Here is a 13545-nt window from a genome sequence, read left to right as displayed (position 1 = left end):
GCTGGTGCTTCTATGAATAATTCATCTATCAAATCTAAAAATCCATGAAATAAAATCATTTGTTGCCTGATACTGCACATCACAGAGAGATTGTTTATAACATCGGAGGAGACTTCAGTGTGGGTTACAATCAATAGACTGGTGAAATACCCCTAAAAAAAAAAGACAGCTCTGTTTTGTACTTCCTAAACCAGGAAAACTTCCTACATTTTTTAATCTCTATGCTGGTCTGGGACATTACAAAGAGTCTTGTGTAGATGGTGTCCAGGAGTCAGTCTTTTTTTAATACTCAAGCATATTTTCAAGGTTTCTTACAGTAGAGACATTTGGCACAATGGTGTCATTAACCCTTAATAATGCTGGTTTCCTACAGAGATTGTTGAAAACCCTTGGGCATAAAGACAAACTTTTGAAAGAGAATTTTGAGGCAAGGTCACCAAAGTTTGTGTGCTTTTTGTAATCCGATTTGCCGGTGACTGATGTGGTTTCTATGTCTTGGTGGCCAGTGAAAGTGCTTTCATTCATTTAGACGGGGGCCTGATCTTGTTAGTCTGGAGGTGTTGCCAAGACGCCAAAACCGATGATGGCAGAATTGCTACGGTGGTACCCTCACCCACCGTGGACATCATGCATCCGCCTCATTGCTTTTTAGTTTGGGCTGTGTAATTGTGTGCTTAAATTAAGTGTAAAATGTTTTTTAAAGGTCTTGCATTAGGATGCACTTCACAAACCCGTGACAATGGTGCAGTTATTATTTAAAATCACAGTTAAAAATGGTGTCTCGCTTTCCACTGAAAAATAATATGACCTTTCCTGATGTTGTTCTGCTGAGATTCAAATATGTATTTAGAAATACAAATTAAACAGATTGCAGTGCAGTTGATGGCTTGGTAGTAAAAGGTTTATTTTGTACCATGACTTCACACTGATTTATGAGTTAAAAAATAAAAACACAAAGTTATAAGCAGGTTTCAATAGAAGTTGCTAACAAACTGTGTTATTATAATGTAATTTTTATAATGTATGATCATTTTTAGTCTGTAAGGGTTTTTATAACCTCAGTTGTCTTTAATACTGTAAAACTTCTAACTCTATCTAACTCTGTCAATAGTATTAAAGTAATAGTAACATTAATGTATATATTTATCTCATGACATTGATCAGAAAAAATATATATATTTTCTATACAGTTTTTGTTGTTTCTCTGTTAAGTGGATTCCTTCACATAACTGAATACCAAGGATACCCTTTCTTGGACATTCTTTTTTTTTCATGCTCATGACAGGACGTGACAGAGCAACAATAGAGCAATGCATTCAGAGATCACTCTTTCGCAGATTGTCTGTTCCACACGATAGGCAGAGCAGTGCTTGTATGAGCTTTTCCCTGGAAATGCAGTGACTAATCTATTAAAAATGGGCTTGCATTATGAGTGGCTTATGCCTTGCGGAGCTGTGAGATAGGTGTGCATGCTTCTATGCCAAACGCCAGAACCGCAGCTTCACAACAATAAGTAGCGTGGCTAATTTGCATGGCTTTGAAGAAAATGAGACCTGTGTTTGGCTCCCAAAATGGCAGGCGGAAGAAAAACTAAAGAGAGGAAACAGAAGGGAAAGGTGGGCAGTTGCGGGGGGAAAAGATACAGGATAAACTAAAAAGAAAATCCAACTCCAGCAACTAAGCAACTTGTGCTTGCTTAATCGATGAAAGGACATGAATAACTTCATACATGTCCAACTATCGCATGCTGTCCATCATCACATGTGTCAAAGGTCAATACAGTATCTACATAATGCTGAAACGGCTTAACACATTAAGTTAAATTGGATCCAGTATAGTCAGGTTACATGTAATGTTGGGGTTTGTATATATTGCAGAATGAAAATTTATTTCGTTGAGTGCATGTAGTTAAATATCAGTAAAAACAATGTTTGGCAAAATAATAAGCACACAGCTTTCTGGTACATTATCTATTCCACCCTCACCATTCTGCTATGGGCCAACTAATGGAAAGAAACATTATTTGTGTGCTTGTGCCTACTTGTTTTCAGATTTCATTTGTTTATTTATATAGAATTTTTTATTTTTTTAAAGATTTAAAAAAATCTTAAACCCAACATCGCTAAACCCACAGCACCATGAACAACACTGCATGGAATTATTTCTGTAACTACACGAAAACAAATACATTATACGAGTTGTCATATCGTTTTGTGAGTGTTAAGTGGTGAAAGTTTTTGAATAGTTTTTTCAATAATTAGATTTTGCAATGATCCAAAAACTGCATGAACTGCGTGGTCCTGTGTGCATTGAAATATTTTCATCTGGTTGCACTTGATTATAAAATCGCGAACACGCCGCAAGCGCGTTGCTCCAGCGTTTGCGAACTTCGTTGCCTTGTGACTCCCTTTGAACATGTGCCATGCAGACAATGCCCCGAAATTCACTTTTCATTTACATCTTCATGCAGGGATTCTCTTTTGCTCGAATGAATAGGTCAGACGCCACACAGGAAGTAAACAGAGCACAACTGTGTTAATTGCATTCATTTTAATTTCCAGTCAAAAGTTTGGACACCTACTCTGTGGTGGTTATTGAGACTAAGATGAGGACATTTTGAAGAAACCTATTTTGTTTTTTTGTAGCAAGACTGCTTTTTATTGTCATCATCGTGCTCATTAACATGAGTGAATGATAAGAAATTGTTCAGCACTTCAGCCTTCAGGACTGTTGGAAACCATCCCCGTTGCTCAACTTAAGGTGGTCGAGAGAAACCAAGAGTGTCAAATTTGGCCATCAGAGCAAAAGCTCCCTGCATTGGAGAGAATCAACTTTGTTCAAATTTTTTTTTTTTCATTACAAAACCTCATGTTTGTTTTTTCATAGTCCTGTGTCTTCTAGTTTTTATTTATAATGTAAAATATATTCATGACCCATGAATGAGTAGGTGCATCCAAACTTTTGATTGATGGTGAATATTAACATGAATATTAACAGCCCTGCAATGTATCTTGATAATATTCATTCAGAGTTATGGGTTGTGCTCTTGGTTTTTTCTTTGCCTTTGTTACTAAGCAACAAAGGCAAACTTTTGGGGCAGGGTCTCACGTATGCGTGATCCTTACTTTACCCCAGAAGCGGTCCTTCTGCAGACATGCGTGGTCATCACTCATTCACCCTGCATGGGGATGATTGAGCCTTGCCGAGGAAAGCAAGAGGCGTGTGCACATTACGCAGGGGTCCAGCCACCACCGCTGACCGCCCGCAGACACGGCGACCCGGGACGTAATTAATTTGCTGTTGTAAGGATTACGGTCCCTTCTATCTCACTTACAGCGCTGGCTGCGTAACGTCTGCACACGCCAGGAGACACCAGAGTCATTTACAACCCGGCCGGCCCCCGGGCTGCGGCAAAATCATAATTTTTTAAACGCCACGGGAAACAAAACGTTATCACACGGCTCGGGTTCCTACACGAGGTTAATTCGCCGCATTATATGCATCCTTAGGATTATTTCTTGCATTTAAAATTGTTCCAAATGATGGCAAGAGCGAGAGTAGGAGGAAGGAAGAGATGGAGTCGTGACAAATGCCGGACCTGAGGAACGTGGAGGAGACTTGGAGACACGGCGTGGGGGAAAGAGATTAAGAGGTTCGCCATTGTTTACCTCCTCCAAGGTGTGGACTACTTTGTCATTTATAAATGTTGCCTGGTCTTATTGGTTACCTCCAAGGCCTCTTTTTTTAAAGAAAGTAGAGAAGAAGGAAGGACTCAGGAGGGATGCGGGGGGGGTCGATACAACTTTAATAACATGTGGCAGGGGCTAAATGAGCCGTTCTGCCTCAGTTTAAGACCTCCCCCTCCGCCACAGCCCCACCCCCTCCCTTGTCTCAAGCCCTGAATTATTAAAAGTGTTGTTTACCCTTATTGCATTGCAGCAATGTGCCTCGTCGCTGGAAATGAGCTGTGTTCGGAAGTGCTGACAGAAAAAAAAAAAAAGAAGGGGGAATTAAAAAACGCTCCTAAAACACACCCGAGCAATCACACACACACACACACACACACACACATATATGTATGTATATACAGTGCCCAGACAGTTGCAGCAGCCGTCATAACCACACACCAGAAACTCTCTATTCGCCATCTCTCATTAGAATGAAGCATGTGATGAGGAAGAGGAGGAGCAAAAGGAGGCAAGAGTCCATTTTTTTATTTATTTAGACATGGGTCTAGACATGGTTATCAGAGGCTCTGAAAAGGGCGGATTGAGGGGGAAATGGAGGTGCCCGTTGTGGTGATGCTTACCTTAGACGGGCGCACAGATGAAAGGTCGGGGCTTTGAGGCGACTGTGAGCGGGCAGACGTTTGAGCTCAACAACATGCCACGGTGTAGTTAATAAAACAACACACATCGCCTGCCTTCTGTTTCCCACCAGTATCACACACACACACACGTGCATACACTGCGCTTTGGGCATTAGCAGTCGTAATTTTTTGAAGTTCGCTGTCAGAGCTCCCAATCTGGTCCGTCAGAAGCTGACGGTGATAAAAATGGCACGGAGTGTGCCGGGGATAACGGAGCTGTGCTGACTGTCAGGAAGCGCTCCAATGGAGCTACGCACCCTCCAAAAAAAAAAAAAAAACGACTCCCCCGGCCTGCAGTACATTTTAATTAAATGGTGCCGTACATTCACTTTTTATCACTGCTGCAATACATAAGGCAGCTAAAGAATGACAAGATGATCATTATAATATCATACTAATCACGTGAGTAGGAATTCTACTACTGGATATATTATTACTACTACTAATAATAATATTAAGGATAATAAATGTAATAGTGATAATCATCATATCTGTAAGCTCAGTTTCAACAACATATCTGTCCTTGTCAGTTTCAGTTAATTCAACTGGTGGCAAGTTTTCCATCATTGCCAACCCCCTAAACCAATATAGATGCTCACAGCGTAAAATTGGGTAGCATTTTTTTTAGGATTTCAGTCACTGGTTTTGACACTTTGACACAACCTGTCAGCGTTTGTCTGGTAAACCTGGGAAAAACCAAAATATCTGTCCTGACGCTCATTATTTAGGATAAACACTCCCGTCCATAGCTCATTAACTTAAGTTTCGGTTACTAGAATTAGTGATATGTAAATAAATGGTTTGTGCTTATTATCATAATAATATGGGAAAGTAATATAGCGGCATATGCAAAAAATAAAAACGCTTGCCGTGTACAGGCCCGGATTAATAATTAATCATAGGTTTCATCTTGATACTGTTGAGTCTGCATTTGGGGCAGCGCCGTGCTGCCATTTGGAGTGAAGACGTAGGGAGGGAGTGAGCGAGGAGGAGATGGGATGAGAAAACCAAAACAAAAACCCAAAATGCAATATCAACATTATATAACTAAAATACGATAAAAAAAGAGTGGACATTTGTATCAGGGTACATTACAGATTGCAAACCATTTTTGTATATCACAATGATCTTCATTGAGTATTTGCAAAATGGTGCCTTTCAAGGTGCTTTCAAGGAGAGAGAGTTCTTCATACAATGGTGCATGGCTCACTTCCCTCCTTCCCTTTGGGATCCATAAAATATCAATCTATCTAGAGGCTTATGGGTAATGAAGTCCAAATTATCTAGTCCAAAATGGCAGCGAGGCAACTGCTGCCCAAATTGCAAATATTGGTCCTGATAGACTTTCTGCTGTGCTACATATTTGAAATATAAGGGCTGCATGTTACTTTAAAACGAGTAGAGTCCATATAGGCAACTCCACTTCCTCATTCTATTCTCGTAATAACCCTTGTACACAGGGTATGTCAGTGGCCATTGCAGGGGCAGTGGTGGCCTAGTGGGTAAGGAAGCGGACTCATAAACGCATGGCTGCGGGTTAAATTTGGCCTTGGCATTGAGGTCCCCTTGAGCGAGGCACCGTCCCCACACACCACTCCCCGGGCACCTTTCATTCCTGCCCACTGCACACTGAGGGTGATGGGCTAAATGCAGAGGACAAATTTTGTTGTGTACCATGTGCAGTGTATCACAATCACAATGGCACTTTCACAAGATCACCGCTATAAATGAGTTGTGACCAAGCACGCTGATGATTAGCTCTGATTGGCAATCTCGAGAAGATGCAAATGCTTTATCCTATATAGCACCACAACAATATCCCCCAAAGAAGTCAAGGTGTTGACGTGTCCGCATAGTTCCCCCAATCTCAATTTTGCGAGATGTGCTGGGTTGTCTGCAAATGTCAACCAATGTCATACCAAAAGGATACTTTTAGAGTACTTTCAGTAAACTACTCATTGTTGTACTAACACAAACTGTCATGCGATTGACTTGAACAGACTTGAACTGTTCGCCGATGGCTCGTTGTTGAGTGATGTTATTTCCCTTGTCGTGTGTTGCATGTAATAAAACCCCTGTCTTGTGACGTCGTGCGTATGCATTGTCCTCCATGACAAAGTATGAATCGGAACACTTTCTTGAAACCATGGTTTTAGTGAGGATTGGTGCATCACTTGGCAAATAGTGCTGGTGTTGTCCTATGGTGGGCATCCTTTATATACTTTGCATGAAATGTGGCAACCCTATGTAATACGTGAACCGGAAAAAGTGCAATGCTAACAAGCAAGTGTCCATCTGTTGTAGCAGAACATACATCGGTCATACATCAGTTAGGGGAGCATTTATCCTTGGATTTTAAAGGTTTGAATGTCGGTGGCATATTTATCTCCAGATTTCAGTTCTTACAGAAAGTGAAAAAACAATAATACCCGCCCCTACACCTGAGGATGGAAGAGGACAATGATTTGATAAATGTTTGCCTCCTCAGCATGTTCTACTCGTAAGCGTGCATGTGCTTTACACCACAGGGTCAGCTTTTTTTTTTATTTTCCCCATGCCTGTGTACATCACACTGCTATTGTTTGTAAGGACATTGTACTGTACACTCTGTGCAAGCCATAATGTGTTATAATTTTGTGTTATTACACCTCCTGAAGTCTGATTGGACAGCAGCGCGACGCCTGCATGTGTGCTGCTTTCCATGGTAATTGCCCTCATATCTCCGACAGTAAGGTGCTGGTACATGCCTTCTTTCTTTCTCTTTTTTGCTCTTTTTAATTGCTTGTTCCTCTTAATGTTGTGCCATTGTATTATGAGCACCTCCTCACCGGCCCACCATGCACAAACGGCCAGGGGGGGTCACGCTGCACTTGTCGTCTCGGGGTGATATAAGCACTCAGGTCTGCAGCAGCGAAGGACCCCGGCCTTTAATATGCACCCGGTAATGGGAAGCAATATTAGCTGCAGGAGCTCGTTGCCAAGTTCACTTAGCGGCGTAGCGGCAGAGAGCGAGAGAGGAAGTGGGAGGGAGAGGTGCAACTCCGAACCGCAGAGTTGTGGCCCCCAACGCCCGGCACCATTAATAACTGTAATACACGCGTGGCTCCACCGCCAGGGACTGCACCGCTGACATTTTAATGGGCATCTTTTTTTTTTTTTTTCTTTTTTAATATATATATTTTTTACTTTTGTTTTTAAATAATGCATGTCTCACTCACTCACTCACTCCCTCTCTTTCATTACCGTGCACCTTTCTGCTGCTCTCCTTCCTTCCAAAATTACAACAGGGACCACTATTCTGTTGCCGCGGTGCCATAAGCCACATCCATCAAACGCAGGGAGGCTGGTGAGGGATCCAGTGCTCTGCCGCTGCCGCTGCTACCAGTGCCGATTTTGCTGCATCGGCCTAATTAAGGGCTTCCCCTTCTCCACCCGTGCCTGGTGCCAATGGTGCCCAGTGGCTTTGACTGTTCACTCTCCCGGTCCCCACCCCATCACTGGCGTCGATTTGTCCTCGTCTCAGACTCTGCAGGAGCTCTGTTGTTCTTTTTGTGTGTTAACACTCAGAAGGCTTTATTAATGGGTATTATTTATTGGCAGAGTTGGTCGTGGTGGTGTTACTCCACGTTCCGTGAACGTGTCCTGGTCCAGTGCATGAACAATCCAGTGCTCTTTCACAGTCGTATTTCAAAAGAGAATGTTACTAACTGCTTGTTGAAGTTTAATCTAACGTACACTGTAAGTGTAATTTAATGGAGGTGATCAAACGAGTATGAGTTTTTGGGAAAAACAACCAGTAGCAGAGATTCCCTACAAGCTGTCCGTCTCGTTGTTGTCTAGGTGTTTTTTTTAAATGGTACTCTTGCACTGCCTGTGGCCCCTGTTTGCACTTTATTGCACGAGTTTGTTTGTGCACTTTATATCAGAATATGTATCTTTGTTCAATTGTTCAAATGTTACATGTAGCACCAGGATCCGGAGAAACGTTGTTTCATTTCACTATGTACTGTTTAATACGTATATAGCTGAAATTACAATAAAGTCAATCTTTTTTTTTTTGGAAAAGGCACTGGAAATTACATACCTGACATCTCTTTTTCAGCAACCAACAGTATAGCACATCATGTGCTACCACAGATTCTGGAGAGCCTCGGCCATGCCCTACGAATTTTGAACCCCAGTGCTAACCTGTGCCTTGTTGATATTGAACAATTACCTGATTGTGTCCAGCTGCTCAACCCTGTTACTCTGCCGCCTTTGTGTGTCTTGTCTTTGTTTTGTTCACCGTCAGTGCCCCTTTGGAAAATGTGTTTATTTGTTTACTTTGTGTCCCTTTGTGGCTTTTTGTGCATTTGTTGTGCAAAGACACACAGCTATAAAATACATTTTGCACGGTCGTCTAGCAATCCCCCTCTTTTTGTTTCTTGTAGTTTAGCTTACCTTGACACTCTTTGTGTGTTCTGTTAAGGGGAAGTTATTGCAAAAAACATTTTTTCACCTGTGACCTGTATCCTAGCCTGGATTGCAACATTACAATGTTGAATTTCGGACACGGCACCTTTTCACATGTTTATTAATACAATTTTTCTCTGTAAAAAATAAGCAATAAAAAAATTTAGTATGTAATAAAAATTATTGATTATTATTTTAATAGATAATTGATACTTTACAAATTTACTTACCAACAAATATTAAATCGGTCCTACATAGTCTAACATTTATGGATATTTGCATTTATATTTGAAAAGTTTTTTTTGTTTTTTTTTATGTTGTAGAGTTTAATTGTATTTATAAAAAACGTCTGTTTAATTTGATATTGAAAATCAACACACACACACACACACACACACACACACACATATATATATATATATATGCATTTTTTTGGTGGTTTCTTTAGACAAACTTAACACCATGATGAAAGTCCCATTCGTTCATGTCTTGCTTCCTCTCTCTCCGATTCCCTGCAGGAAACACGCTGTGTAAGTCCGGAAGCATCGCTGTCTTTGGGAACGTGGTGTATAGCGGACTGCTGAGTGACCCCCTCTGGCATTTAGGAGTTCCCCTTTTCACAAGACTGGTGAGTACGGGCTGCCGGCCTTTTCATCCTCTGCAATGCTGGAGAGAGATTTCATGGTGGTTTTTTGGCCTCTACCTGCAGCTCTGAGCTGATACGTGAAAATCAGGGCAGTTTAAAGATTGTGAAGGTCTTTGTATCGCTGCACACTTCAAGGCGAGCACAAATCCGAATGCATGATGGCAGGTAAAGATGTCAAATGGTCTCGTTTTTATTTTTCCGACGAAAGCCTTGAGACAGAAGTGAATGCTGATTTTTTTTTTTTGGTTTTTACCTTTGAAGTCCTTATTGGATAGACATCGCCGTTTTGACAAGGATAGGGCGCTGCTATTTGAATAATTCATGTGCTGTAGTTGGGCTCAGGCTGTTTAATCGAGTATTACCCGAGTCTAATTAATGCATGAAGGAGTACACAGGGATATCAGTGTTTAATGTTAATTTTATATTTAGCCTTGTTTGTTAGCATTAAGTATGCTCAATCTGGAATTTAGCTATTTATTTATTTATTATGCTATTATCACCCAGAAGTTCACAGTGTTTCAGATTCAGTTGGCCTACTGAGGCATCTGAAGAGAGGGTGTGTGCTATGTAATAAACACACACACACTTTTCCTCTCAAAAACACAACAATGCTCTCTCACCTACACTGACTCAGACACACACTCTGAATAAGCCTCTCTGTAACACACACACACAAACATACAGCACATAATGAATGATTCAGAGCCTGGTGACTTGTTGCAGAGGTACATTTTTGAAGGATGAAGACATCAAACAGTACTGCTGTCAGAGACGGGCTGCTCATTTTAATGTTTTAAAGGGGAACGACACTCACTTGAGAAGAACAAGAAGAAAGCGCCTTATGAAGAGTCACACGTTTTTGATCGCTTCACTAGTTTGTCAACATGTACATCATGGCCATTTGTAGGTTGGTGTGCTGGGCAACTTGTGGGTGTTGGTGGCAGCAGAGGGCACAGATTGCGGGGTGTGTCATTACCAATGGATCATCTGTACTGTTCCAGGCACATCTGCCTTTTTTACTGATCTCTGACAGTTTTGGTGTGTGTGTGTTTGTGTGTGTGTGTGTGTGTTCATTGATCCTCCCATTGTAATATTGCATCAGGATTGTGGTTGACTGGAGGACGACTTAGTTGCCTCAGAACTGAGTTTGAAACTTGGCTGTAGCTTTGTGTGTGAACTTTGCATGCCTTCCTCAAGGCAGCATGGGTTTCCTCCGAGCTCTCCAGTTTCCCACCATCTCAAGGCATGTACGTTAGGTGACTTCTCTGTAGTTGTGAGTATGCGAGTGAATGGCATGTGTGTTTGCCCTGCGGGGGGCTTTTGCCAGCTCCTGGGTGTGTCCCCGCCCTGTTACTAGTGTCCAGGAATGGACTCCAGCAGTGGAAAGTGAATGAGTGTAAAAAAAAAATGGCTTACTGTTATTTTATTCTTATTAGTACCTCAATTAACCACCATTTCTGAGATGACAGGCAACCATGGTGGTGATTTTACAACATTTGCTTACAGTTATGATACAAGACTGACGTTGCATTTATGCAAATGATTGGATGAGGCAGCTATGAAGGCACACAACTCATCTATTTCTTTTCCTTCATCAGAGATGCCTCCAAGATCTCTGCATGTCTAACTAACTTTTTTCATCTAGGATGTCAGATCATCCACTAAAACTCAACCCCATCTAAACCAAACTAATATTATTTCCAGCAGATTCTTTATCATATCAGGATCTTGCTATCTTCCTCAACAGTTTGCAGATCTTTCTTTCTGTAACAGCCGCAACCTCGAGTAACTATCGACAGCCAACTCACTTCCTGTTACAGAATACAGCAGCATGACTGGTTTTCAACTTTCTCAAATTGTCTCACACCACCTTACTGCTACAGGCTCCCAGTAGCTGCCCACACATCAGATTCAAAATACTGGTGCTGGCCTACAAAGCCAAACATGGGATAGCACCATCCTACCTCACAGCCCTCATTATACCTCGTGCTCTCCGACTCTCCGGTACTGCTCGCCTGGTCCCTCCACTTTTGATGGTACAAGGAAGACACTCATCTAAACTCTTCTCTGCCTCGGTCCCTAGGTGGTGGAATGAACTTCCCCTCGAGGTCAGAACAGCTCAGTCTGTGACTGTTTTCAAATGGCAGCTTAAGACCTTCCTCTTCAGAATAACATAGACTAATACATAGGCTAAACTCTTTCTTGTAATCTGTTTTATGTAAGAAAAACTACAACAGAGTGCACAGAATGATTGTGTTTGCAGTTGGGGTCCTAGTGAACCAAAACCGATTACTTCCACTGATGGTAACCTGAAAGCACCTCTGGACAAGACCTGAGCTTTTGTGTCCACCTTCGAGGAACAGTCAGGTGTGCCGTTCATATTTACAAAAGGATACGGTGCTCAGTATGCGTGCCATGGTGATAAAATGGAAAGTTCCAGTATCTGTAGTGGAAAATTGGGTCCCTGGGGTTTGTCTAGACCCATATGGTAATCCCTAAATGGTTTGTGTGGTCTATCATAGCGTGCATGTGCACTGGGATGGAGGTGGAGATGGAATGGAAAGAGAGAGATGGACAATGCCTGAGCCAGACACCGTGTCTCTCTCTCTCCGTCTATCCTTTCTGTTTCCATTTCCATCAGTAATTGAGGACTGTAGATCTCAGGAAGGGAGACATGGGGGATTACGTGATGCTAAAATGCCTTCAGATTCTCAACTTATTTTCTCCGTTTCCGACATTTTTTTTCCCCCTTACTTCTTCTAATCTCCCAATCCCCAAGTGCCCTGTGGTTTAGCTCTGCCGTGTGATGCTATTGCCCCCTCCACATCTCCCTTTCAGACCTCACCTTCCCACTTCTACTCACTCCTCAGCCTGTCACATCAACCCTTTATTTCTTTCTCTCTCTTATATCGCCATACCTCCTTTTTTCACTTTTCCCTCCTTTTTTTGCACCCCACTCCTTTTACTTCCTCTCAAGCTGCCTTCGGTTCAGTTATTTATGAGCCAGACTTGAAATAGACTTCAGTGTTTGATAAGAGCGCAATGCTTAATCCCGGTTTCAGGGGAGGTACATTTCATTTTTATTTCCCATCAGAGATTGATGGGAAGAAATCAAATGGTGTCCCACTTTGTGATTGTTAATATGTGAGAATATGTGTGATTGTAAATCCATTTGGGTAAATTTGGAAAATGGGGGAAAATATTGGTACAATTATTAAGCCTTTTTTCACATTATTATCCCAATAGGAACAATTAATCAAGAGCTCTCATTTGATTTGCATAATTCAAATTCAGCCCAAAATGTCACTTACACCTTTATGTATCTCACCCCTTGATACATAGTGATGCAAAATGATCAAATTGAGCCCTTTGCTAAAAAATTAGACACAAATTTTTTAGGGAATAATGGTGATAAATGTAAGATGACGTGCACCACCCTCTTGAGCACAGGATCTCCCTGCCAGCTGCTAATTTAACTCCCTCTCCTCATGCGGCTGCTGCTACTGGGGTTAATGTGACCCGAACATCCGCACCGTTCATCATTACCGCCTTCTGGAAGGCGGGGCGGGTGTTCACCAGCAGGCTACAGCGAATTAGCCCTGTCCCCCAGGACGGATTATTACTGGATGATCTGGCGTCGTAGTGAGGCGTGAACTCCCCACTCGCCCCCCCACACCACCCCATCTCTAACCCCACCCGCACCCCCCATGACTCTCATCGCTGCATTGTGGCCCACGGTAGCCACAAGGTTAATATTTTAAAAGCAAGTGCTCCACCACTGAGATATTGATGGTGCGTTGGGAAAATTGCTGATGTGACTGTGTTGTTACAGTGCTGTCTGAAACACGCTGCACCTCCCCAGCACACACACATACACACACTTTCTCTTCTCCATCTGACAACTGGAAACTGAAAGCATCGGTAGTGTTCAGATTGTGATGCACTTGCCCGCAGTGTGTCTCTTCATGTCATCTGCTGAAGTCAACACTTCAGATTGAGCTGCATGCGTGTGTACCTTCAAGCATGGAACAGACAAAGAGGAGAAAAAGCATTTGCACACACACACATACACACACTT

The 13545-nt window shown here is 42.1% G+C and overlaps 1 protein-coding gene across 14 annotated transcripts in view; it reads left to right on the top strand.

The window, feature by feature from the left end:
- The window catches only part of LOC114793594 (RNA binding protein fox-1 homolog 3-like), a 306221-nt gene that overhangs the window by 193464 nt on the left and 99212 nt on the right, over positions 1–13545 (top strand). For all 14 annotated transcript variants that reach the window (XM_028985594.1, XM_028985580.1, XM_028985581.1 and 11 more), the window contains one exon: positions 9340–9449. In XM_028985594.1, coding sequence (XP_028841427.1) covers positions 9340–9449 — 110 coding nt within the window. The remainder of the gene's footprint in view (positions 1–9339; positions 9450–13545) is intronic.

This window comes from Denticeps clupeoides, chromosome 7 (genome assembly GCF_900700375.1).
Source record: "Denticeps clupeoides chromosome 7, fDenClu1.1, whole genome shotgun sequence".
Taxonomy (NCBI): Eukaryota; Metazoa; Chordata; class Actinopteri; order Clupeiformes; family Denticipitidae; genus Denticeps; species Denticeps clupeoides.
This window is presented reverse-complemented; position numbering and strand designations above follow the sequence as displayed.